Here is a 25015-nt window from a genome sequence, read left to right on the forward strand (position 1 = left end):
GCCTCAGCTAAACTATTCAAAAATTACATCTAAAGCTTTTAATATATTTGTAATGAAAACTGCATCTCCGGAAATGCTCTCACCCGACCTGGGTGTTGGGATTAAACCAGAGAAGGAGGAATGGAGCCACAATCACCATGCCTGGATGAGAGTGCAGCACTGCCCTGGGGCTTATTCTTATTCCCAGCCTTTATTTTATTTCCACTCCATAAAAATAATAATAAGCTCATGAGAAGACACTCCATGAAGCAACACAAGGATGCCCAAGGGCTGTTCCTGGGCTGGGGGACCATGATGGAACCAGGATGGGACTGGGATGGGGACAAGAGGAAAAGAGCAGCTCGTTTGAACCAGGGGTGTGTAGCTCATTTGAACCAGGGGTGTGTAGCTCGTTTGAACCAGGGGTGTGTTGCTGACAATCAAGTTCTGTGAGTTTTTGACATTATGAAAAAGTACTCCTTTTCCCCCAGAAATGCAGCACTTGCTGAAAACCATCACTTCTGCTGACATTTCCCAATGTCTGTGATGTTTTCTGATTTTTTTTTTCCCCGGGAAGTATTTATAAAACTCCCGTTGGAGCTGGCTGTCAGCAGTTTCAATGCACCTCCTGAAAAGCCTGACTGATGTCACCAACCCCAAACTTTTCAACGCATGGCAACACGTGAAGAATTAGATCAATAAAACACCTGTGGGAAGATCAGATTCCAAACAACAACACTGCCAGAAAGGAGCGATTTAAAACAACTCTGCGTCATTTCGGTCACTCCAGAAGAAACAAAACCACCTTGTTCCTTTCAGGTTTTGCTCACCAGGTGCTAAATGTGGGAACATTTCTCCTGACCAGGTTACACTTACTTTGCCTCCAAAGCCAAGGCGATGATGCCCGCGACCATCGGGGCGGACACGGAGGTGCCGGTGTGGCCGTCGGTGCAGCGGTGCCGGAGATCCGTGGTGACCTGTGGAGAGAGGAGCTGCAGCCCCCAAAATGCTCCCAGCATGGGCATTGCCCCATCCAGCACCCCAGATTTGCTTGGGATGCTGCCAGAGAGGAGATGAGCCTGCTGGTACCCAACCCCTGCCACGACTCCAATGCCATCAGAGGGCACAGAGCCCCAAAAATGGGCTGCAGATACATTTGGTGCATGAGGAAACACCCCTGTACTTATATTTTCCTTTGCTCAAAGGTGCAAAAACTATTTGAAAGGGGGAAAAAAATCCATGTGGGGGTGGATCAGCTGGAGGAAAATGTGGATGGAGTGGTGTGAGCTGGTGTGGGTACATGTCCAGAGGTGCATGTTGAGCTGGGCCATATTAAACACTTTCCTTAAAGCCTCCAGCTCCTGGTCTTGGACAAGAATTGCCATTTGCATAGAGGAAAAAAGCCATTTCCAGCTTTTTATTTTAAGACAGATCATGATGTTTGGATACCAAAAATTTGGAGAGAGGTGGGGGGCCAAGAGATGCTTTCTCATTTTAAAAGGCTCCTAAGTTTTGAGTTAATCTGGTGATTTCTGATGGGAAGCTGGTTTGGGATTTTGCCCAACAGTGCTCCAGTAGCACTGAATTGGGGCTGGCCTCAGCCTGGCAAACACTCCTGGAGTGCCATGAAAATGGCATTTGCGTTCTGTTTTCTGGCTGGAAATTAATCTTTTGGGGGTCAAAGAAATCACTCCTCAATACAAACAAAAAAAATTTACTTGTTTAAAAAAAAAAAAAAAAAAAAAAAACACACAATTTTTGGTCAGAAGATCCCACTTGGGTAGAAATCCCCAGGTTGGGTAAGGTGCTGTGCTGGTGTGAGGTGTTTTACTTCCCAAGGTTCAGATGATGCACAGGGATGTCAGTAATGATCAGCCATGGTGTGACCAGGCCACAGCAGCTGTTGGGACAGGGCAAATACAGCCTGGGTAGCAGGAAAAACTGCACTGATCCACGTGTGCACACACTCTCAGGCAGCTCCTTGACTCCAGAAAGTCTCATCTCCCAGTTTGGGGCTGCCACACCCCTGTAAAATGCCTCCATCCTCCCCCTGTTTTCTCCCTCAGGCTAAAAATCCTTAAAATTCACTTTTTTTAAAAAAAAGAAAAAACAAGATACAGTGAGCAAGTACCTTGGGGAACAGGTAAATATTTACATGGGTATTTTTGCAAACCTCCAGCCCTTTCACCCATTTACCAGGGAAAACAGAATCACAGAATCACCAGGTTGGAAGAGCCCTTCAAGACCATTGAGTCCAACCCAGCCCCAACACCTCAACTAAACCATGGCACCAAGTGCCACATCCAGTCTTTTTTTAAACACATCCAGGGATGGTGACTCCACCACCTCCCCAGGCAGGCCATACCAGAACTTTATCACTCTTTCAGTGAAAAACTCTTTCCTAATATCCAACCCATATTTCCCTTGACACAGCTTGGGACTGTGTCCTCTCCTTCACAAAACACGACATCCCTGAGCAAAAACCAGAGCAAAACCCACTGCAGGCTAAGGACAAAGCCTAGCTCTTACAACCGAGCCATCACCCAGCCCAGCCATGCAGAAAACACCCGGGGGATGCTGCCCCACTCGATGCTGGGGTAAAACTCACAATTTTCCGCTCGTAAAACGCCCCGCTGCTGTAGGTGGTGGCGAGGGTGGAGGCACATTCCTCCAGGTACCAGGGCTTGTAGCCGTTCTCGGTGGTGCTGCTGATGGAGATGGTGTAGATGCTGTTGGTGTAGCCATCACAGGAGCAGTAATCGCCCTCTCTGCCGCCGTTCCCCGACGCCCAGACGAAAATGGACCCCAGACCCCTGCGACCCTGCGGGCACAGAGGGGATGGAGGGTTAGAGGGGGTGTTTGCCCAGGATGAGAGGTCATCTCGGCACAGGGAGGAGGGGTAAGTCTGATCTTTGGGTGTTTTGTCAGGGTGGAAGGATGGGTCCCACCCTGCCCAGCACTCAGCCCCCTGTATCAGTCCCCACATGTGTCCCCCTGCTCAGTCAGTCCCAGTTTACAGGCAGTGACTCCCCAAAAGCATGGGAGAGCATCCAGCAATAGGATTTTGGCATTTTCCATGGGGCAAAACATCTTGGGTGCTCAAAGTCCCTGGACCAAGTGCTAACATACAGCATGGTGCTTTTAGGGATGGCCCTGCAGGAGGAACTTGCAGGGAACCCACAAACCCCAAATCTCCCATGCCCACAAAGCCCCTCATGAACCACCCAAACCACCAGAAACCTTCTCCCAGCCTTTCCTTTAAGGTTTCTTTTGCTTGTCTTTTATTTGTTAGATGCCACCCTTTTCTCCCCTCCCCATCACTTGGCTGGAACCTCTGATGGAGCCATCCCCACTGGGTACAGCTGTAGGACCCCACTGGGAACTGGGGGGTGGGAGGGGGTGTGCCTCCTCTCCAGACCTCCCTGGAGCCAGGGGAAAATCCCACCTGGCAGCAGCAGCCATGGTGCCAACGACAACACAACGGGAATGAGCCTAATTCACCCCTCCATCCAACCACTGCCAGGACACCCAGGAACAACCCAGCCCTGCAGGGGTTCACAGCAAGGTGAACATCCCAAAAAGGAGGATTTTTGGTGAGCCAAAAGGGTTAGGGGCAGGAAATGAAGTGGCTGGTTCTCTTCCTTGCCCCGTAAGGCAGGGCTCTCGAGGAGGATGGAGCACTGCCAGGCTTGGCAGGCGAGGGAAGCAGCGGAGCAGCCCCGTCCTCCCCGCGGCTGCTCCTGCCACAGAGAGATTTCGGTGCTCGCCTGGGCAGATCTGCTGTTTACCTCCCTCCCACTGCTCTGTGGCAGCTTCCTCCACAAAAAATAATAATAACAACAATAATAATAATAATAAAGCAGCTTTGCTCTGGAGGAATTCACTGGGATTTATTGTGGGCTTTAGGCGCCGGGGGGAGCAGGAAGGTTTATTACCTGTCTCGCCCCTCTCCTGGGGCAGAGGCTTTCTGAGCTGACCCTGCCTCTGGATAGACAGTCTAAGTCAGGCTCTTTCCTTACTTTATGAAAGTTTTCATTATCTGGGCTGCCTCCCAGCAAAACTGGGTGGGTATTTCCCTAGCAAAGATTAATAGAGCTGTCTGGAGCTCTACAAGAAAAAGTGCAATTGCCAAGGGAATTACTGCCCTGCTCCGCATCACAGAGAGCTCAACCCAGCTTGCCAGCCCACCAAGCCTGCTGCTGGCATCTCCCATCCCACTTTCCAAGGTTTCCTGGATCTCCAAGGAGGCAGCATCCCAGCCCACACACTCGGTGCAGACAGTGGCCGTCCAGCTCGCCCACACCAAAGTCAAAACACCTCTAAGGATGGGTCCCACTGCATGCAACCCAAGCTTTTCCAAATCACTAATCAGAGGAATAAACCCAGACACAATTGGCCAGGCATCTGGAGATGGAGCAATGGTTTTAATTGGGATCAGAAGACTGGGAGCCCAGATCTCCCTTTCATCCCTCACCCCAAGCGTCGCACCCATGGGACCCAAGAAAGGCTCAGACCTGCTCCAAACCCACATCCCCACGAGGCCCAGGCAGGGCTGCACTGGGGGAAAGTGGGTTTGGGGAGAGCACGGTCACATGAGGACATGAACAGGCACATGATTGACACTACAACAATGCACAGCTAACACCTGACAGCATTTTCTGGCAGAGCAAGAGCTCACCACATATTGCAGCTCCTTCGGATTGGAAAAATCCATTCTTTCCCTTTGCTCCCAAACAAGGAACAATCAAGATTTCTGTAAGCAGACCTCAAACATCCAGCTTCTTGATTTGCCATCCTCCTAAGACAATGCAATGCCAGTGAGGGTGTCCTGGTTGCTATAAAACCTGAATCTGGGCATCATTTAAACCAGGGAATCCCTCCCTGGCCAAGCTGGGGCTGATCCAGCTCACCCCAGCAGCTCATGGATTGGCTGTGGGATGCACAGCATCTCCTGCTTCCGCAGCGCTGCAGGGCCTGGGTGTTTGCCCAACAGCACTCCATGAATGACCAGGATAAATATCCCCTCGTTAGCTCGGGAACTAATAAAGTGTGGCTGGAGGAACAAGAAACAAGATGATAAATTACCCCAGCGCAGTCCTATCGCTAATAGATAAAGGTTATTTTAATGTTTCCATTAAAAACTCAATTTTAAGGATTTATAACTTGGTTACAGCTGTTTGCTCGGGCTAAAGGTGGCAGTTAACTATCTGCTTGCAGCTTTCCTCCTTATTTAAGGAGATGGAGTTGGCAATTACGAGATGTGCATGTGGGATAGTGGGTGCAGCAAACATGGGGGGACAAGGGTGGGGGGACCGGGGTGTCCCCTGGGAGGCAAAAACAAGCATTCTAAGACAGTGGGGCTGTGCTAGGCAAGTACTCTGCTGCTGCCCATTTGCTCCTGCACAGAAAAATACGGTCTAAAAAGCAGCTTGTTCCCCCGTATTTACACGGCGTGAACTCCCCGGCACTTCAATGGATTCCTCGGCAGGCTCACCGCCCCAGCAGGAAATCAAGTAAACAGTGGGAAAAACACTCCACCCTATTTTTAGATAAGAGGCCGCCCCAACTCCCGGCACGCTGCGGGAAGAGGCAGCAGAGGAAGGAGTGGTGGCAAAGGTTGAAGTGGGGGCTTCACAGCCCAGCCTGGGGCTGCTGGCAATGGAATCCCGCCCCTAGATTCTCTGGAGCACCCAGGGAACAGCCACTGTGGAGCCCTAAGCCACTGTGACACTTACCCACAGCACCCACCGAGCTGCCAAAAAGGCCTTCTTCCCAATGCTTTTAGCCAATATTGGGCATTTTTTTAAAGTACCCACAAAGGAAGGGGCACAGGAAGGCCAGGGCATCCCCAGCAGGGATTGACAGCTGTCAGTCATATGTGATGTTGGCCAAACAAGAACAACAATCCATGTGGCAACACCCATGTCCCTCCCCGGCCATGACACGGCCACTTGTTCTGGGTGGAAAACCAGGGGAATTCTTAATGTGACAGAGGCCCCTGGGAAAGGATAGCAGGAGCCCAAAGAGCATGGAGGAGAGAGGTGGACACAGTGGGGTTTGGGATGCTGCTGTTTCCGTCCACACCAGAATTCCAGGGGGACATTTTGGGGTGCAAAGTTACCCCCCCAAGCTTTGGGTTTCTCATCCCGGCAGAGCGTCGCAACACAACCTGGGGCCTCCCTGCTCTGCCGGGGCCGTGCCGAGGGGTCCCACCATCACCAGGCACCTCCCGCCGTCACCACCCTCGGCCGCCAAATCCACCGGAGCTCTTAGGGACGCCGGGGAAAACTAGGAAAAATTAGAGATGATTGGCTCCCCCCCGCCCCAGCCCTAGTGCTGGCATCGCCTCGGGGGGCCGAGCTGCCCATCCCCGCGCCAGACCCCGGGCCGGCCGCGGCCCTTCCCACGGGACAGGAGGAGGAGGGCGAGCGCGTCTGGGCGCTGTGGGATCCACACCTTTTTAATGCCTTGCTCAAAAGCCTGTTTGGCCAATAGACCAGGTCCATCAACTGTCTTCCCATCATCATCTGGCCCCCAGCTCGCGCTGTAAATGTCAATGTAATCGGGTCTGATGCCAAGCGACTTCGCTTCAACAACATCTGTTACATCTCCATCTAACATACGAATGCCTAAAAGCACAAAAACATCAGACATTAGGGCTTCATGGCGTGGATGACAGTGTGAGGATTGCAATCAAAGGGCTTTGTTAACGGCGGCGGAAACCACACGGCTCAGGCGCGCCTGGAATAGCTTCAGCCCGTGGCCCTGCATGCCAACAAGCCTGGCAGCAGGATGCTGGGGAGCTATGGGGAAAGTTTTCTGTGTTGCTGGCTTCATGGCAAGTGATGGAGAAGGGGGTGTTAAAATTCACTTCCCCTCCTCTGGTGGGGAATGGGTGGTAGTAGTGGTACTGCACTCCCCAGCGACAAAATCCCCCCACTAAAATCCTTTTTTCTCCCCTTTTGGTTCCTTAGCTAGCACATTTCTCCACCTGGAAGATTTTGGTGTTTCCTGAACACTCAGGCCCCCCAGCTTCAGGCACATTGGTGGGATGAAGCCTTTCCCCTCGAGAGGGGATGACTGTGACTGTTCCCAAACCCCATCACTGCCCAATTGATGCCAGTGGTTCCCTGGAGAGGGAAAAGTCCCAGGAAAAAAAACCCAGGCTGTGGTTTGTATGGCCAAAATCAGAGCCAGGACCCCAACGCATGGTGGGACAAAAATGCCACCTGGGATAACTCTCACTTTCAGCTGGGAATGCCAGCAGGTACCAGCCAGGATGCTCACAGGCAGAGCCCACGAGCTATGGTGGGATGGGCTGGGGGATTGCTGCACACCCCCAGCCTCTCACTGCTGCAATATGGGAGCACAACCCCCTCTGCTCTCCATCACCCTTTCCCTGCTGGATTTCTTCTCCATACAGTGGTAGACAGTGCCAGGCACCCCAACTGGCTGCCCAGAAACAGCCCTTGAAGGAAAAGCGATGCTGGAAATTTCAGCATCGTATTTTGTCAGCCAGGGAGACTCTGGTTTATAAAAACGCATTTCCCCTTCCACATGTATTTTGTCTTAAAGCAAACAAATGCAGGCAGATGTCATTCCAGCTGCATCTGTGCTCTGGACACCAGTCAACTCAAATATCTCCTTCTGACGTTGTCCCCAACCAGCCAAAACCAAGCTTAGAAATGTAAAATCAGGGAGCAGAGCTGTTCCCAAAAAATTCCTCTTTGTCAACAAGAAAACACAAGGAGAAGGGGCGAAGAGCCAAGCCCAGTGTCTGAGCTGCACATGGCAAGGAAAGCCAGCTGAGGGATGGGGTTTGTGCTTGCTGTATATGGCTGTTCTCATCAGCAAGCCCAAAATCAGCCCAAAGTCAACCCAAAGCCAACCCAAAGTCTGCCCAGAGACAGCCACCCACAATGAGGGGCGCCCTGGTCAAATAATGGGGAGCAGGAGGGAGCAGGGGTGGCTACTGCAAAATAAATGAGCTTTGTGTCACACAGAGAGCAACACAGACCTCCAAAGCAAGCGTTGGAGGAGAGGGAAGAGGAGGAGGAATGGCAGGAGCCCTTTCCTTGAGCAGTGATGTGTTTTGCCCAGGGCATATGAAAAGCAATGCAAGAGCACTGAAGAGCAGCCAGTAAAATTAGATGGGAGCTCTCAGAGTGTGACAAATAGGCTTCCCCAACAAGTTGTGCTCATTAATCGCTGCTTTATTTGTGTAATCCATCTAAAATCACTCTCGCTGCAGCTATAGCGTATTTTCCTCCATGATCCCAAACTTGATACGGCTCAGACTCTATTTTTCCCCTTTGCCTGCTCACATTGTGGGAAGCCCCCAGCCCCCAGCCCTCTGCCAGGTGTCTTGTCTCACTCAACACCTCCCCAGCACACCCCTGAGGCAAGGCACTCGTTAAAGGGAGCAAATTAAAATGAGACCCAGAGGTCGTCATAAAGTCAACAAGGAACGCTCGTCTCCACAGCTGCTGTAGAGAAAGGAGCATGAAGGGAATGGCCTGATCCTACAGGATCCAATAAATCCCACCATGAGCTTTGCCTTGCTCTGCTGCTGCTTGCTGTGTGCTTGGAGGTGGGTTTTTAGAGGCAAGAAGCCTCTAAGAAGCAAGAAGCCGTCACACATGTAGAGGGCACAGGAGACAGGATGGGATGATGTGCCATAGCCCTTACAGCCCTACCAGTCCACTCTTCACCCTCCCTGGGGTTATTTCTTCCCTCTGGGGATTTTCCTAGCACAGACAACCACGGGAGGTACTTGGCCAAGAGCAAGATCCCTGTGGACACTGCTCCCATGCAGACACAACCCTAACAAAAGCTGTTTCCTGCACAGCCAGGATGAATAAGCCAAAAGAAGGAATTAAACCCCAAATCCAGCGGTGGGCACTTGGGTCCCTGCTGCTGATGGTCACTTCTCCCAGCACTGGGGTGGTAGGAGGGGCTGCAGGAAAAGCCCCTCTCCTGTTCCAACCCTGCCAGGGATGGGGCTGAAGGCTGAATGAACCCAGCTCCAGGCATTTGTCCCTGACACAGTTCCACCAGCCGTGTAAGGTGGGACACCACACTCCCATCCCCACTAAGACTCTCATTGCCCCAGGGTTGCCTGGGTTGGCCAGAACTGCCCCAGCTCAAACCAGCTCAGATAATGCAAATGAACTCAGCAATGCTAATTAGCACTAGGATCCAATTTGGTGATAGAGATTCATTTGCTTTCCACACATGTCATTTGAGATGATGAGCAGAAAATCCCCCCTATATGCATCTCTGGCCCCCTACCTTCTTGGTGTTTTTTCCACCTGAGGGTATTTTTGGGGTTCTGCCCAGGCCCCCTGCTCTGAGCAGCTCCTCAGCATCCCTTGACCCCACAAACAAGTGACATCAGCTCTGAACCTCAGCCAGCACCACTGACCATAGCAAACACAGCCACTCCAAGGACAGACACCCCAAGAGCAGTTATGGACTTTTGGGGGTGAAAACTCCCACATCCTCAATCCATGCACCCTCACAGCAAGGATTCAGCCCAAGCAGAAAGTTTCCACCCTAAATACATGGAGCCAGAGTCCCCTGCATGCCATAGCACCCATCCTCCTCCCCAGCACCCCTGGGGCTCCCTGCAGCCAAGACACCAAGGAGGAACCTTTCTCCTGGGGGAGCAGCATCCCACCTCTCCCCCAGGAGCCTGTTGGTGTGAGCAGGGTGGCCATGGTCCCTCAGGGGGATGGTGAAGGGCAGGGGAGCCGCGGAGGCGCCAGGCTCACCTCCGATGCGGGCGTTGTAGGCGATGCCCACGATGCAGTAGGAGTTGTTCGCCGCCGCCGCCACCTCCCCCGCGCAGCGAGTGCCGTGCCTGCAAGGAGAAACCCCCATCAGCTGGTGGCCATGGCAAAGGACCCCTCCAGCCACACCCCACCCAGCACCCACCACCAGCCCCAAGGCTGGAGCAGAGGAAGAAACTGCCCTTACTCAAAACCCACACCAAGCGGGTGGTGGAAACCAATGCTGAAAGCAATTTGCTGTTTGCATTTTGCACCTAAATCCAATTTGCTGTTTGCATTTTACACCTTGATGCAACTTCCTCTTTGCATTTTGCACCTAAATGCAACTTCCTCTTTGCATCTTGCACCTCTATGCTGGCTGCTCTTTGCATTCCTATTTCCTTTCCACCTGTAACCATCCCACTTTAACTGAAACCCAAAAAATGCATCCAGGCTTTGCCATCTCAGCCACCCATCCTGACTCATGTGGTTCAATCCCCAGCCAGGGCAAGGAACCCCCTGGTGCTGTATTGGGTGGCTGGAGGATTCATTAGCAATGAGTGTGGTTGGCACTGATGAATTTGCATTAAACACAAGGACTTCGTGCAAAGCCTTTAACACAGCCTCCTCCACAGCACTGGGAATGGGGAAGGGGACCTGGAAGACACCCCAGAGGGGACACCCAGCCTCAGGAACACCCCCAAACCCCTTGCTCCATTACAATTATCATCACATACTTGTTCTCGTTGCTGGCATCGTAGCGTGGAGTTGGGTCGTGGTCATTCCCATTAACATCATAGCTTGCAAGAGGGTCCTGAAAATATTAGATTCACCATTAGATTCAACTTACTAGGTGGTTGTGGTGGCCAGTACCTGCAGTGATGGCCAGTGCAGGCAAGCAGAGCAGAAAATTGTATTTTCCCTTTAGTTTCTGTCTGTTTGCTAGGAATAAATAGTTTTAGGCAGCAGTCCTGAGTGTTTCCCAGGGGAAATATCCTGCTACCTCAGGAACTGCTCCTCTGAACCCCAAATCCTGCTGGGTTCAGCACCTCCTTCCCTCCCACTGTGGCCATGTGGGGTTTGAGCTGGGGCTGAATGGGTTTAAGCAGGTTTTTGGCTCTGCCCTGGTGAGCAGAGGGAGGAGGCTGCTTCCCAGGCAGCTGCAAAGGGAGTTCCCCCAATCCTCTTTATCTAAAAACCTCATTTCCTTCTTAAAAACATCTCAAGCTTTTTTTTTTTAAAAAAAAAAAACAAACCTTTTCCTCTAAATATGCCAATGCACAGACTTCAGCTGTGTTTACACACTGAAATTCTCCATAAATCAATTCATGGTGAGGATCAGCCCCAGTCCATCCCGTCCATCCCCCAGCTCACGTAGTTTTGCAGGAGGTCGGGGTGGTTCCTCTCTATGCCGTCATCCAGGATGGTGACCACCACGTTCTTGCCTGTGTAGCCCCTCTGCCAGGCTGCCAGGATGTTCATCTCCGACCTGCACCGACTGTTTTTATCACCGCAGTGCTACGGGGACAAACACAGCTGCAAAAGGGCTGCAACCCCATTCCAGCCCATCTAAGCAAACAGCCAGGCTGGGAGCCCATTTAATCAACCAGAAAATATATTTACAACCCACCCCCTGCCATATAACTTGCAGATTTGTTATAACTTTACTCCACAGATCAAACCCATCCTGCAGCAGTTAATCCAGGCAATGCTATCTCCCCATTATTCTTTTCCTCTTCCATTTCAACTACTATGGGCCCCTGGGTTTTGAAGTGCTTGCTTCCTTTCCGCCCTTAATTTTCAATGAATTTCCCTGTCAAATACAGATCGATGAAGCAGGCAGGAGAAAAATTATATTACAAATAGATGGCTGCAGCTCTGGGATGGGTAAAATACAGCGGTGCTGCTCCCAAGCCTTTGCTGTGCAGACCATGAAGAGGGGCTGCTAACAAGGGTGAAACACTTCAGACTCTCAGGTGTATTAATTCACAATTTTAAAATCCTGCTGCCAAGCACATTTGATGCTATTATTTCATTACTGACTGGGCTGAGCAAAGATTGATGATGCATTTACTTAGAAATAACTGACCCCCCCATAAAGCAGAGACAGGGAGACACCCACCAGGTACCACATGTTGGGCCACACTGGGTCATTGAAGGGCAGGGCATGCGGCTCCCCTCGGACCTGCCTCTTCACCCTCCTCTTCACCTCCTGCTGCTGCAGCCAGTCCACCTGCAAGCAGAGACCTGGGTCAGCATCACCCACGGGCACTGAGCCTGGCACTGCCCACTGAAATGGGATGTGGGATGCAGAAACAACGCCAGCCTCAGCCTGAACCCATCCCAGCATCACCCCATGCTCTGGCAAACCCCCATCTCCACGGCCAGAGCTGCTGTGGAGACAGCAGCTCCGTTTGGAAGGAGATAGGATGGATGGACAGACAGACAGGGTGAGCTCAGCTCATTGTGCTGTCTAAGCCAGATCAGATTCCTCTGCTGGTGCAGCAGAACCCTGGAGCACAAATAACATCGCCTCCGAGCGCGTGCCTGAACCCCCCCGGCTCAGCGGAGCACAGAAGCACGAGCTGGAGTCCTGCTGGAGACAGACCACATATTTCAGTGTTTAGTCAAAGTTTTGGAGAAGACTCAGGTGCTTGGCTTAGTTTTTGGGCTGATCCTTCCTGCTGGCTGGAAGGCAGCAGCTCAGCCCTGAGGCTGTTCCACCTGGCTCTGGGGCTGCTCATCCTTCGAGCTCCTTCCTTTGGATAAAATAATAAAAACTGGGGGCTTTACCCGAGCACAAGACACATTTCCCAAAAATATGTGATGGCCACACGCAGCCATCTCAGGCAGATCTCAGGGGACGTGGCCAGCTCCACACAAGTATTTTTGGCAGTGGCTGCGTGTGAGGTGGCCTTGGAGCCGACCACTCTGACATTTGTTTGCGTTCCAGCAGGACATGACACGCAGAGAGATCAAACGGGAAACGATCTGGAAAAGGCCATGATTGGGAAATGCTGGTGTTTGCCCACGGCGCTGCGGCGGGAGCTGCCTAAGGTGCTGCTTTGGAAGCAGTCACATCCCATCCCTATCAAACATTAACCACCCCCCAGACCCTTTATTGCCACACAAAGGGCTTTCCTGCCTTCAGCATGGAGGTGAAACACAAGTTTAGTGAATAAAGGTTATAAAAGTAATTCATAGACCAAATCTTTACAGATGTTCATGCTGAGGGAGAAAGGAGGCCAATGAACTGTGAGGGCTGTGTGGCACATCCCTCCTTGCTGGACACTTTCTTCCTGATGGTTCCGGGTCTTTTGGGAGCTGCTCATGGGGATGTCTCTATTGTTGTGACTAAGGTTTTGTAACAAAAGGAATAAAAACACAAGGTGCAACTTCTGTTGAGTTCATTTATGTAAAACTGTCAGCTGAACTGAGTTCTTGCACAGTTTATTGCTTTGTGCCTCAGATGGAGGCGTATGTCAGAAACCCGACAGCTTCTAGCCTAGAGCTTGGGTTTTAAACACATATATAATAATAAAAAAAAAAAAAAAACACTGTTGAAAGGGGAAAAAAAAATGTATTTCATAGAAAAATGATTTTCCACGGTGCCTTGGCTGCCGAGACTGCACTGCTTTGCTTACACAGTGATGGATTTAAACACTGGAAGCAAAAATATAACTTCATGGTCTAGTTAAAAAAAAATAAAAATACATTAAATAGAGGTTATGGCCCAAATAATGGGCTTTTTTCCTTAAAGCACCACTCCCTGGCAGCACTTCCATGAGTCTGGCTGCCCAAGCCACAGCTACCACCTTTCCCTGCTGCTTTGCAGGATGCAGGGATGATGGTAAGGTGTGGGATTTTCGGGGTTTTGCCAGGAGCAGCCTCACGGGGATGTCTTCATCTCAAGCAGGCTCCTGATCGACCCCAGCGCTGCCAGCCAGGAGTCGATGGAGTCATCGTGTGTGGACACAGAGAAGTCAGCAGTTTAAGGACATTGATTTCAAGGAAGAGCTGATAAATCAATGTGGCTGGCATGGGAAAATGGGCAAGCAGGAAGGAGTCTGGGGCATCCCTGCAACAGCTCCTGCAGCTCATGAAACTAAGATCAACTGATCCAGGGTGGGGAAAATCCTCTTGGAAACGTAAAATAAAGGGAAAAAAAGGCTTTTTACTGCTAGAAATGGCCCAAACTATTATAGTCCTGAGGCCCAGGGTCACAGTTCTACCCTTGCAAACCCTAATTATTGCAGAATCACTGAATGCTTTGGGTTTGGGGGGACCTTAAAGCTCATGTCACTCCAAATCTTCTGCCATGGGCAGGGACACCTTCCACCAGACCAGGCTGCTCCAAGCCCCATCCAACCTAGCCTTGAACACTTCCAGAGATGGGGCAGGCACAGCACACCCCCTGCTCTCTGGGTAACCTGTGCCAGGGCCTCACAACCTTTGCAGCCAAGAATTTTTTCCTAGTATCTCATCTTCCCCTGCCCTCTGTCAGTGTGAAGCCATTCTCCCTTCTCCTGACACTGCAGGCCCTCATCCAAAGTCCCTCTCCAACTCTCCTGGAGCTCCTTTAGATGCTGGCAGCAATTAGCAATAAGGAGGTGACACCAAAGGACCTCATGAGAGGCTGTGCACAGGCAGCCCCAAACTGGACCCTACACCCTTGCTGGAAACAGAACAGGAGCTTTTTATGTTTCCCCTCACTTTGAGATTTTCAGTGGATGAGGCCCAGGTCTGGCCAGCCTGGGAGGCTCCACCAAGCACAATAACCAGCACATGTGAGGGTGCAATTCCTTTTGCAGCTCCAGAAAAGTGATAGTCTAACTTACCCCAGTGGCTATGTAGGAGTTAAAGTGGAGACCCAGGATAAACAAGATGGTTCCAGCACATGTTTGCCATAAAGCACAGCAAATAACTCAGATGGGGTTGATTTTGCCGTGGTGCATGGCCAAAGGCACAGGGACCAAGGCCATGGCATCCCCTGATGAGGATTAAGAGACTGGAGCAGTGAGGATAGAGGCTCAAGCACTGCATGGACCAAAACAAGCATTCCAGTGAGCAAGGAAAGTTTATGACAGTAAGAGCTGCAAGTGGAACCCTAAGAGGGGTGGCACAGCATGGTGTGACCCCATTCTGCATCCCACTGTCCCTCCCCAGCTCCCACCACCATAACCTATCCCCAGAATTGATGGATTTGCCACATCCTTCCTCCCTGTCCATCACCTGCCATATGTCTTGGCTCATATCAGCCCCAGCAGGAGCAGCCAGCTGCCCCCAGGGTCTCTTGGGGCAACAGGGCAGCTCAGCAGCAGCATGGTCACAAAAGGATCAGGACCCTGGCTGCTTGTCTGTGTGTCCTGGAGTCTCCGTGGTCCTCCTGCCCAGCTCATGCCACCTAACCTCACAGCAAACAAATAACACTGGAAACAATAGCCCCCAGAAGGCAGAACCACCCAACATCTGCAAACAACCGGATTGGCTGGTTCCTCAGGATTTCTGCAAGATTTGTTTCCATCTTCCCTATTGCAGCTCCTGTCCTTGTGCCTCGAGGTGATGTTTTCCTGCACACATGCTAAGCTGGTGCCATCCAAATGCATCACTTAAACGATTTGTAAATGTACTTGGGAGAGGGGGAGAGACAAGACAAGCCAACAGGTTTTGAACTGATAAGGAAGGATTAAGAGAACAGGAGTTAATTGCTGCAGCTTGGAGCCCACAGAGCAAGGTAAGGTAAAGGTTAATATGACTAAAAGCCAATTGATTTAGTTTGCATTATAACCAGACTCATTTAAATGGGGGTATTTCAAATGCAGAGAATTCTGTTTGCTGGGATGCCTGTGCACCCCCCTGAGGGCAAGCAGCTTTAATTAAAGCCCAGCACACTTCCAGGGCACCAGGCTCCCCTTGACGAGGTTTCCCCCGCTGGCAAGGCAGCCACGAGAACGCCTCCTCCTCAAAAATGTGCTACAGACCTTGTCCAAATATTTAACAGCAAATCTCTCCAGAAAGCCTGGGGAGGGCAGGGCTGCTGTGTGTGTCTGGGAAGATGTGGATGGGACGTGTGGTGCAGAGTGGGTTGAAGACGTCTTGGGAAGGAGCATCCCAAGAGTGACTGAGCACCCCAGCGATGGCCAGGCATCCCTGCAGGCACCAGCAGTGAATGGCTTTTTCTGATTTTATGTCCCCTTCTCCCAAAAAAACCTTCCCACCATTAACCCTTCCCCTGCCCTGCACAAGTCTCATCTCACAGTGCTCAAGGGGAGCTGGGGGAAGAGGACAGGCAAAAGGGAGCCCCAACCCTTCCCCACTACCCCAAACCCAACTCACCCAGGTCCCTCCTTGCCTTCTTCCCTCCCTTCCCATTACTTTTTGTCAATTCAGCTGCACTGAAAATCCCTTTGGATGCTTGCTCTAGGAAAAAAGCAATGCAGAGCTATTGCCAAGGATTTCACACATAGCAACCATTGAGGCAGCAAGTGTTGTGGCAACTGGATCAACACCCCGAGCATGCAACAGCCTTTCTGTCCTGGAAAGCTTTTCCCCCTTTTCTTCCTCCCGGCTTTCAGGCAGATGTTAGTGTTTAGTCACTTTTACGTATTTTTCACCACCGCTCTCCGTGCCCGTGTCCAATGAGTCACTCGTGTGTGCACAGGGCTGTGGCTCAAGGGTAACATGTCATCCCAAGATGCTACAGCTCACTCTTGACCCAGATCAAGCCGACAGCCTTCTCCAGGGACAGGTGGGGACCCCCCATCCCATCACCCTGCAGGGGCTGGGGGACACCAGGGTGCCCAGCCCTGTACCTTGGGGTCCATGCGGAGGAAGTTGTGCGGTCCCCGGCTGCTCAGCGTGGAGCGCTTAAACGTCTTGCTGTGGTGAAAGTGGTAGTAGTTTTCCAAGCTTCCAATCTGAAAAAAAAAAAAAAAAAAGAAAGAGGTTGTTTGGGTTGGTTTTTTTAAAATCTGTTTTCTCCTGCCTTTCCCCCCCCCCCCCATTTTGTACAGTGCAGCCATGCCCTGCACCCCAAATCCCTCACTCCCACAGAGCTCCCAGGGCTGGGGAGGATGCAGGATGCTGGCACGAGCCCCAGTGCCACCGCTGTGACAAACAGCGTTGGTGGTCGGACAGTGCCATGGCACAACAGAGCCCGGAAAACATTTTTATGAATTTTCACCCATTAAATGTATCTTTGAAAACTGCCTTTCATCAGCTCCCAAGCAGAAGTAATGAGCTAAAAATGAGCTCAGCAGCTGCGGCGCAGCCAGGGGAGCTGTGCCTCATCCTCCTGCCTTCTCCGCCCGCCGCTCCAGCTTCGCCCTGGCTGCACATGAGGAGAGGTGATGCGATCCCTGCTCGCCCTGGGATGCTCCTGGGAAGCGTGGGATATAAATGTGCATTGCCTGGAGTGAGGGATGGCAGCATTTGCAGGAAAACACGGTGCCAGCCACACCACCCTGCCAAGCCCCGGGGTGGCTGCGCTGCCTCCGGCCCTCTCATCCTGGCATCTGGAGACACCGCAACTCCTCTTTTTTCATCCCAAAAGCATGGATGGGATAAAGTCCTCGGGCTATGCAATGAATCGAGGGATCTCAGCCAGACACCGCATGTGAAACATCCCACGGGGATTCACAGCCAGAGGGATGGGAATGACCCAAAATACTGCACTCACTGGTATGTGGCTCCCAGATCACATAATTTGGGTACAAATTGGGACTTTGCTATAAATTCACTTTTGCCTGTGTTTGGTTTGTTGGGTTTTTTTTCCAGCCTGCCAAAAAACCCCACATTCCATGTCAGGACCTGGATGTTGGGAGCCAGTGGCATTCCCTGTGTCTTGCTCACAGGACCAGAAAGGGCCATCCTACAAGCACCATCTCCAACCCATGAGGCAACGTCTTTAAGACCCTGTGTGACCCAGGGGCCAGGGTGACATTCCTGAGGCCAGACCAGGGCTGGTTGCAATGAAACAGCAGGGAACAAACAGGTTTGTCTGGATCAGATGCTAAAGCAGATGACAACTACTTACATCTTTATCACACTTGATACCTTGAGATCTGCCAGTGTCCCTTACAAGCATTAAATATTTAGTCTTGCTCTGCCTTTTATGCCAGGATGTCATTTCACCAACTTTACTGCTCTTAGTGTGATTTTTATAATTTATTTCCACTCAAATTAATTTAAACCCTCCCTCTTCCCCCTTCACATTACAGCATAACTGGGCATTTTCTTTAACATCCACATAAAGAGGTTGCTCACTGCAATCTTCATTTGCCTTTTAAGCTTCAAATCCATTTTCACTTGAAAAAGAGAAAGAGGGTGCTTCAAACTCTCCATATTTTAGGGAAACCTTGACAAGGCCACTCTTTGTCTTGCTCAGTCTTGCTGGAGTGAGCTTGGGCTTGCCATAAAGAGTGCTGGGCTTGCCATAAAATCCTGCAATGGTTTGGGTTGGAAGGGATCTTAAAGACATCCAGTTCCAACCCCCTGCCATGAGCAGGGCCACCTTCCACTAGACCAGCTTGCTCCGAGCTTCATCCAGCCTGGCCTGAAAGAGGGATGGGGCATCCACATCTTCTCTGGGCAACCTATGCCAGTGCCCCACCATGCCCACAGTAAACAATTCCTTTCTAAGTAAAGAATTTCTTCCTTCCTTTTCACAAATAAATGCAAAATTACCATGCAATGCAAAGCAGCAAAAGCACAGGGAAGGTAATGATCTGATCACAGGCTCTGGGGATACATAGCCAGAGCAGCAGGAAAAGAACTCTGTGCCCCACTTCTTTATCCTCCTGGGGTTTATGGGCAGAAAAATAAGAAAAACCTTCCCATGCTGGGAATACCTTGAAAGTCTGAGCAGAGGTTGGTCCCACTGGACCAACCTGGTAGACCTCCAAATGTCCTGTTCCACCTAAGATAGTCTAAAGAGAAAAACTTGTAAATGTCAGTTTTCTTTTAAATGGAAAAGGATTTGTTGTCCTCCTCATGGTCAGTCAGCTCAGTAAGGGCTCTGCAATGCAACTCCATCTCACCCAAACCATTTAATCTGTGCAAAGTACAGCTACACCTGCACTGGTGCCTTCCAGAAGGGTGGATCCAACCGGGAAGGCAGTGAGCACGCCCCTCCTGGGGACACCACCCATTCCCATCAGGGACAAGGGGTCCAGTCGCTGACCTCCTGCCTTCAGGAATGCAATTCTCAAATGGTCACGGATGTGTTCAGCTCAGTAAGGATCAAGCCAAGAGCTGTGAGACGACAGGAATCCAGGAAAGCTCCAAATACGGCCCAAAATTAATCCCATCCCTCTCCTGCACTGCAGGTGAGACCACTGAGGATGTGGCAGCCCTTCCAAAACTTAGTGTTGGACACCACACATGGAAAAATGAATACAAACCCTGTAACCAGGAAGGGAAGGGGGTCACCATCACCCCCGAGCCAGCGGCGCTGCCCGGGGCTCCGGCACCGCAGCGTCCCCACAGCGCCCTCGGCCAGGGCCTGTCCCGGCTCGCCCCGGCACGGCCGGGGAACAAAGCCCGGCGGGGAGGAATGAGCAGACGAGGAATGAGCAGGCGTTCGAGGGTGTAAAAGCCGTTTCTTTTGTTTAGTTGTTTGCTTCACTTAAATGGAAGTTGACGCAAGTGATTCCCCAAGGGAAATGTCATTCTGCCATGACCCAGAAGGGTTTAAAGTGTCCTGGCTCGTGGTTTGGGCACAGGAAAATGCAAGGAGAGCTCAGAGCTGTGTCTGCCAACCCCAGCAGTGCCTTTCCCGGGCAGTACCGTGTCAGGAGCCTCCAGGATCGCATCACAGAGGAAAAGATGTCACCAGCCACCAAGGCAGGGCTGAGCTTCCTTGCACTCAGCTGGGTCTTCCAGCGATCATCACCTCTCCTCCTCCCTCACCACTTTGGACTCCACTCAAACATCTTTGCAGGGTGATAACATCCTTGGCAGAGTTTTCCAGCGGGTTTTGTCCAGAAACAGGCCCCCCAGGAGGGCACATCTCACTGAGGGCAGTGCCATCACCAGCAGCTCCACAAGCTGATGATGCAGGAGGAGAAGAGTGGGACAACCAGGTCCCCGCGAGGCTCAGCACACCATGAACCTTGGGCACAACACTGCAAATGTCACACATGAGCACATGTGCAGGGAAAGCAGTCCCTCAAGGTTTAACCCTGGACAGGACCCAGTGGAAAGAGCCCAAAACCCAGTGGGAAAAGCTTGGAGAGATGGAGGGCTGAAGGCAGGGTGTTGAGAGCAGCTGGGGAAGCCCCAGAGGTGTGGGAGCCAGGAACACCCTGATGCAACCACAGAAATATTTCCCTTGCTCTCCAGCCTGCACAGGGCTGCCCCGAGGAAAGGGCTCAGGGGGGAAGGATGGATGCTCCAGTGGAGCCACACTGCACCCATGGGCCAAATGCCTCCAGCATCATAGGGATGAGCTCACATAACCGGGATGCTGGGAAGGAGGGAGGGGTACCAGATGCTCCTGCAGGGAAGGGACACAGCAAAACCCCAAACCAGGAGCTGACGTTAGGCTGATGCAACTTGGGAGAGTGGGAAGTTCAATCAAGATATTCTCTGTCTGAAGAGGGATAAACACTGAAAAGCCCTTTGGGTTGCACAACCACCTTCGCCCAGCCCTGTGATAGACGCAATTGAACAATACATGTGATTTTCTCCTTGGTGGGACGGGAGCTGAGCATGCAGGTAGGAGAGTGAGGGTGTGATGTGAGGGGTTATCCCCCACGGGAGGTCACAGACACGGGTGCAGGAGACAATGTGTTCAATTCAGCCTCCCCCCCAAAAAAATTGTTTATGCAGCACCCCGTGACTTTAATTATAGTTAAAAGCAGGGTTGCGATATAAAGCAAGGTTATAATTTGTAGTCCGGGAGACACCTTGGGCAGGAGGACAACCTGAAGTGCCACCCAGCCAAAAAAGCGCCGGGCAGCGCCATGGCAATAAACTCTGGAACAAACTCCGAGGACACCAGCCTGCATCTGGGATTGCAGAGGATGAATAAATTGAAAGGAAAACGAGCTGCTGTGCGGAAAATTTCTTTTAGACACCAGTGTTCTGCGGGGGTTTGAAAGCAAAAGTTCTCTGTGTTCCCAAGATCTCCGATAAAAACCCGGGCCAGAGAGTCCAAAGTTTGTTAAACCCACAAATACAACTTTCCGGGGTAGGAGGAACTTGTGCAACCCCCCAGCGGTGCGGGGCGAGGGCACCCCGAGGAGGGGCATCCACCCAGGGGGAGCCCGCCCCCGGCCAAAGCGCTCCGACAGCATCCCCGCATCGGCCCCGTTCTCATCCCCACCGCTCCGGGGGGGCTCATCTCCCGCTCCTGGGACCCCCGGCATCGCCTCGGTCCCAGGAGACCGGGCAGCTCGGCGAGACCTCCGCCAGCGGAGAGATCTCGGGGTCCATCTCCCGCTCCTGGGATCCTGCCCCGGTCCCGGGAGTGGCGGCAGTTCCACGGGACCCCCGCCGCCTCCCCGGTCCCGGGACCATCGTCGGCTTCCCGGTACCGGTAGTCCCAGTGCGACACGCAGAGCAGCTCCCCGGCGCCGAGCTCCCCACTCCGGGGATCTGCCGCAGGCTCCCAGTGCCGGAATCCCCGGCAGTTTCCCGAGACCGCTCCGCCTTTCTGATCCCGGGACCCTTGGTAGCTTCCCGGAACCCTCGGCTCCTCTCCGTTTGCGGGACCCCCAGCAGCTCCCCGATCCCCCGCAGGCTCACGGTGCCAGAACCCCCGGCAGCTCCCCGGTGCGCCCGCCGGTCCCCAGTGCGACCCCCCAGCCCCGCATCCCCCGCTCCCGGTGCCCCAGCACCTGCCCGCTCCCGGAGCCCCCCGGCCCCCGCCGCCCCTTACCTGCCCCAGGCTGATGTACCCGTAGGCGGCGGCGAGGCGGGCGGCCTCGGCGGGCCCCCCCCGCACCCGCACGGCCCAGTGGTTGGTGTAGACGGTGCGGGCGGGCTCGGCGGCGGCTCCGCGCCCGGGCAGCGCCAGCGGCAGCGCCAGGGCCAGCAGGCAGAGGCGGGCGGGCGGCGGGGCGGCCGCGCTCCCCGCGCCGGGGCCGGCGGCGGGCATGGTGCGGGGCCGGGCCGGGCTGGGCGGAGCGGGGCGCTGCGCCTTTTAACCGGCCCCGCAGCCCGCGGGGGCGGGGGGATGCTCGGGGGGGGGGGGGGCGGGGAGGGCCCGGGAGAGCGGGCGGACGGGGCGGCCCCCGGCACTGCCCCCCCGCGTCCCCCCGCCTGCCGCCGGGCAGCCCCGCTGCGTGCCCGGCGCTGCTCCCCGGAAACCCCCCCCGGACACCTCTGCAGCCCCCCTGCCCGACTCCGGGCAGCTCCCCGGACCTCTCCGTGCATGGCTCTGTGACCCTTCCCCGCGTATCTCCGGACAACTCCCTGTGCCCCCCAGCACTTCCCCTACGCGTCCCGGCGCTGGTCTCCGAACAGACCCCCTCGGTCCCCCCGGGTGTCGCGGTGCTGTTCCGAGGAACCCCCCCCTGCCTCCCCGTGCATGTGACCGGACAATCCCTTGTCCCCGCTGCATCCTCCCCTGCGCGCCCCGGTGCTGCTCCGTGAACAACCACCGGCATCCCCCCGCATCCCCCTGCATGCCCCAGCACTGCCCTCCGGGTTTCCCCCTGCGCCTCACTTCATCGTCCTTTGTGCTCCCGATTCCCCGGGGCACCTCCCCTCCTTCCCCCGTAGCCAGCCCCCACGCATCCTCCCAGCTCTGCTCCTCAGGTAACCCATGGCACCCTTCAGAGAGAGCCCCCGCATCGCCCCCGCATCCCCCTGCATGCCCCGGCACTGCATCTTCTTTTGTGCATCTGCATTCCCCCCGGGCAGCCCTCCACGCATCCTCCCAGATCTGCTCTGCAGGCACCCCCTGAACCCCGCGAAGAGACTCCCCACGTAGCCCCTGCATTCTCTCAGCCAGCCCATCATGTATTCCACGGCTCCACTCCCCACGTAGCCCCTGCATCCCCCTGGGCAGCCAGTCTGAGCCCCCCTCCCCCTCTGTCTCCCTGGAATGCGTTGGCACTGCCCACATCTCCCCCATCCCGTTCTCCCTGCATCCCCCCAGGCATCTCCCTCACCCTCACCCCTCTGTACTACTCCCACAGGCACATCCCACTGCACGCCCCCCCTGCATCCCTCCAGCACTGCCCCCACACCCCTGGCATCCCCCCTGCACCCCCAGGCGAACCCCAGACAGCTCCTCCTTGGGCTTGGGAAAAGCCAGGAGGAACTGGCTGGTGGGGAGGATTTTGGGACAGGACTCTGGATAAACCTGGCCGTGGACACCCGAGGGGCACCACCATAATCCACGGGCTGGGGCAGACGGACTGGAGTGCTGACTCTGCCTCCCAGGGATGCCATTCAGGGAACAGCAGGGACCTCGCGGGGTATTAGAAACTGGGCTTTGTTTGGGGAGGGTGGTGGCGCTTACAAAGGCCGGGCTCAGGAGGGGGCCGGGACGCTCTGTTCCACAGCCCTCCCCAACAGTGCGGGCCCAGGCCGGCAAGGAGCTGACAACTGCCCGAAATGGAAGAATGGTTTCAGTGGCATTGCATTCACTCACACCACAGCTTCACCTGAATCATATCCGAGCTTCAGAAATGTACCCGGAGCTCCCAGGGCCCTGACAATGAGCAGCTGCATCCACAGGCTCCAGCCAGGATGGTCTCAGGGTGGCTGTGATTCCCAGAGTGGGTGTTGACTGTTTTCCAGACCCTGACCAGATTTGACTGGTATTTGGGGCACAAACCCCACATCCCATCTCTCTGAATGCAAACACCTTCCCGAGCCCCAAACAGATTTGCAAAACCTACCTGGGTGTGTAAGGATGAGGGGGCATCCAAGGAGCAGTAAGTACAACCCATCACTGGAGCTGAAGAGGAAAATCACAGTCTGGTGCCACCCACTTGTACCAGCCCTGCCACTGGGCAGGTGAGCTACTGACAGCCTGAGGAAATAGGGAAGTACTCCCAGCTCAGCCATGAGATTAATCCAAGGGAAATTTATAGGGAGCCTGTTCAGATAGGGCCAAAATCCTCTGGCAGCTCCTGTGCTGGGCTGGCTTTGACCCATTTGCAGGCAGCAAATACATACAGGGGCCAGATGGAGGTGAGTCCCTGTGCCACAGGCAGGCTTATCCCAGGAAATTACAAATATCAGCAAAATGGGGATTTGGAGGGTTTCTGTGTGCAAACAGTGTTGTCCTGGCATTAGAGATGTGACAATTTGCTGCCACAATTTGCAGGCACTGGGGAGTTTGGTGACTCTCACCATAAGGTGTTGCTCACTGAAATCACTGTGGGTTATCACTGCAGGGACACTGAAGCCTCCAGGGCTCATCACCCCACATGTCCTCACAGGGCTGCCCTGTAAGCACCCTGGGCAGAAATGATGGGTTGTGTGTGACCATTCCTTCTGATTATGCAGTGAAGAATGGTTTCCATTAGCACCAGCACACTGCAAATCCAATCCTCACTTCCCATCTGGTTTATGGGCTTTTCCTCAAGTTTCCCATTGATTAAGGTGTGTGAGATGGATGAGCAGGGCTGGCGGGTGCTGGGTGTGCTACGTGTGTGATGCACATCCAGAGAGATGCAGCGGAGCAGAGCCAGAGGAGAGGTGGGAATAGATGAAAGAAAACCCTTTGGTTTCAAAACATCCACCTCCCTCTGCTGGGGAAGGTCTGAGGGATGTCGGCAGGGGATGGATGCAAAGTAGGGGCAAAGTATCTTCACAGGTAGCAGAGAAGGGCGAATGAGCTCTGGCAGCAGCAGGGAGGGTTTAGGCTATGGCAGTGGGAAGAGCTTTCTGAAGCTTTTCAGAAGAAAGTGAAGATAGGAAAGAGATTGCCTTTGTGGGGGGATGTGTGCAAAACCTCATTGTGTCTGTGCTAGGCAATAAAAAATGGGCAAATCCCAGGAGAATCAGGCTGAATCCATGTTTGGGATTGCTCTGCATCCCACTGGAAGGCTCAACAGCGATCATCATGGCCATCAAAACCTAGCTACGAGCTACATCACAGACCTTCCATCCTAAGGCCATTCACCACGACTCCCGATGTATCTGCCTGGGGAATAGTTACTGGCACCAATAAAACCCTGTGCCCTGCTCAGCCTGCAACATCGTGTGAGCTGGGTGAGAGCCTTGCCCAAATGCTGACTGCAGCATTGGGACCCAGGTTTTGGTGCTCCCTGGTCCCTGCACTGCTCCTGACCTGTCTTCCCACT

At 53.4% G+C, this 25015-nt stretch overlaps 1 protein-coding gene across 1 annotated transcript in view; it reads right to left on the reverse strand.

Annotated features, from left to right (window-relative positions):
* PCSK6 (proprotein convertase subtilisin/kexin type 6) overlaps nucleotides 1-21787 on the reverse strand; it is a 34481-nt gene extending 12694 nt beyond the window's left edge. Inside the window, exons 1-9 of the mRNA XM_053988568.1 lie at nucleotides 21631-21787; nucleotides 16562-16666; nucleotides 11872-11982; nucleotides 11124-11267; nucleotides 10487-10563; nucleotides 9753-9841; nucleotides 6436-6608; nucleotides 2588-2800; nucleotides 856-956 (exon numbers count right to left, since the gene is read on the reverse strand). Coding sequence (XP_053844543.1) covers nucleotides 856-956; nucleotides 2588-2800; nucleotides 6436-6608; nucleotides 9753-9841; nucleotides 10487-10563; nucleotides 11124-11267; nucleotides 11872-11982; nucleotides 16562-16573 — 920 coding nt within the window. The 5' untranslated portion in view covers nucleotides 16574-16666; nucleotides 21631-21787. The remainder of the gene's footprint in view (nucleotides 1-855; nucleotides 957-2587; nucleotides 2801-6435; nucleotides 6609-9752; nucleotides 9842-10486; nucleotides 10564-11123; nucleotides 11268-11871; nucleotides 11983-16561; nucleotides 16667-21630) is intronic.
* Nucleotides 21788-25015: the final 3228 nt, after the last annotated feature.

Source organism: Vidua macroura, chromosome 12, assembly GCF_024509145.1.
Source record: "Vidua macroura isolate BioBank_ID:100142 chromosome 12, ASM2450914v1, whole genome shotgun sequence".
NCBI lineage: Eukaryota > Metazoa > Chordata > Aves > Passeriformes > Viduidae > Vidua > Vidua macroura.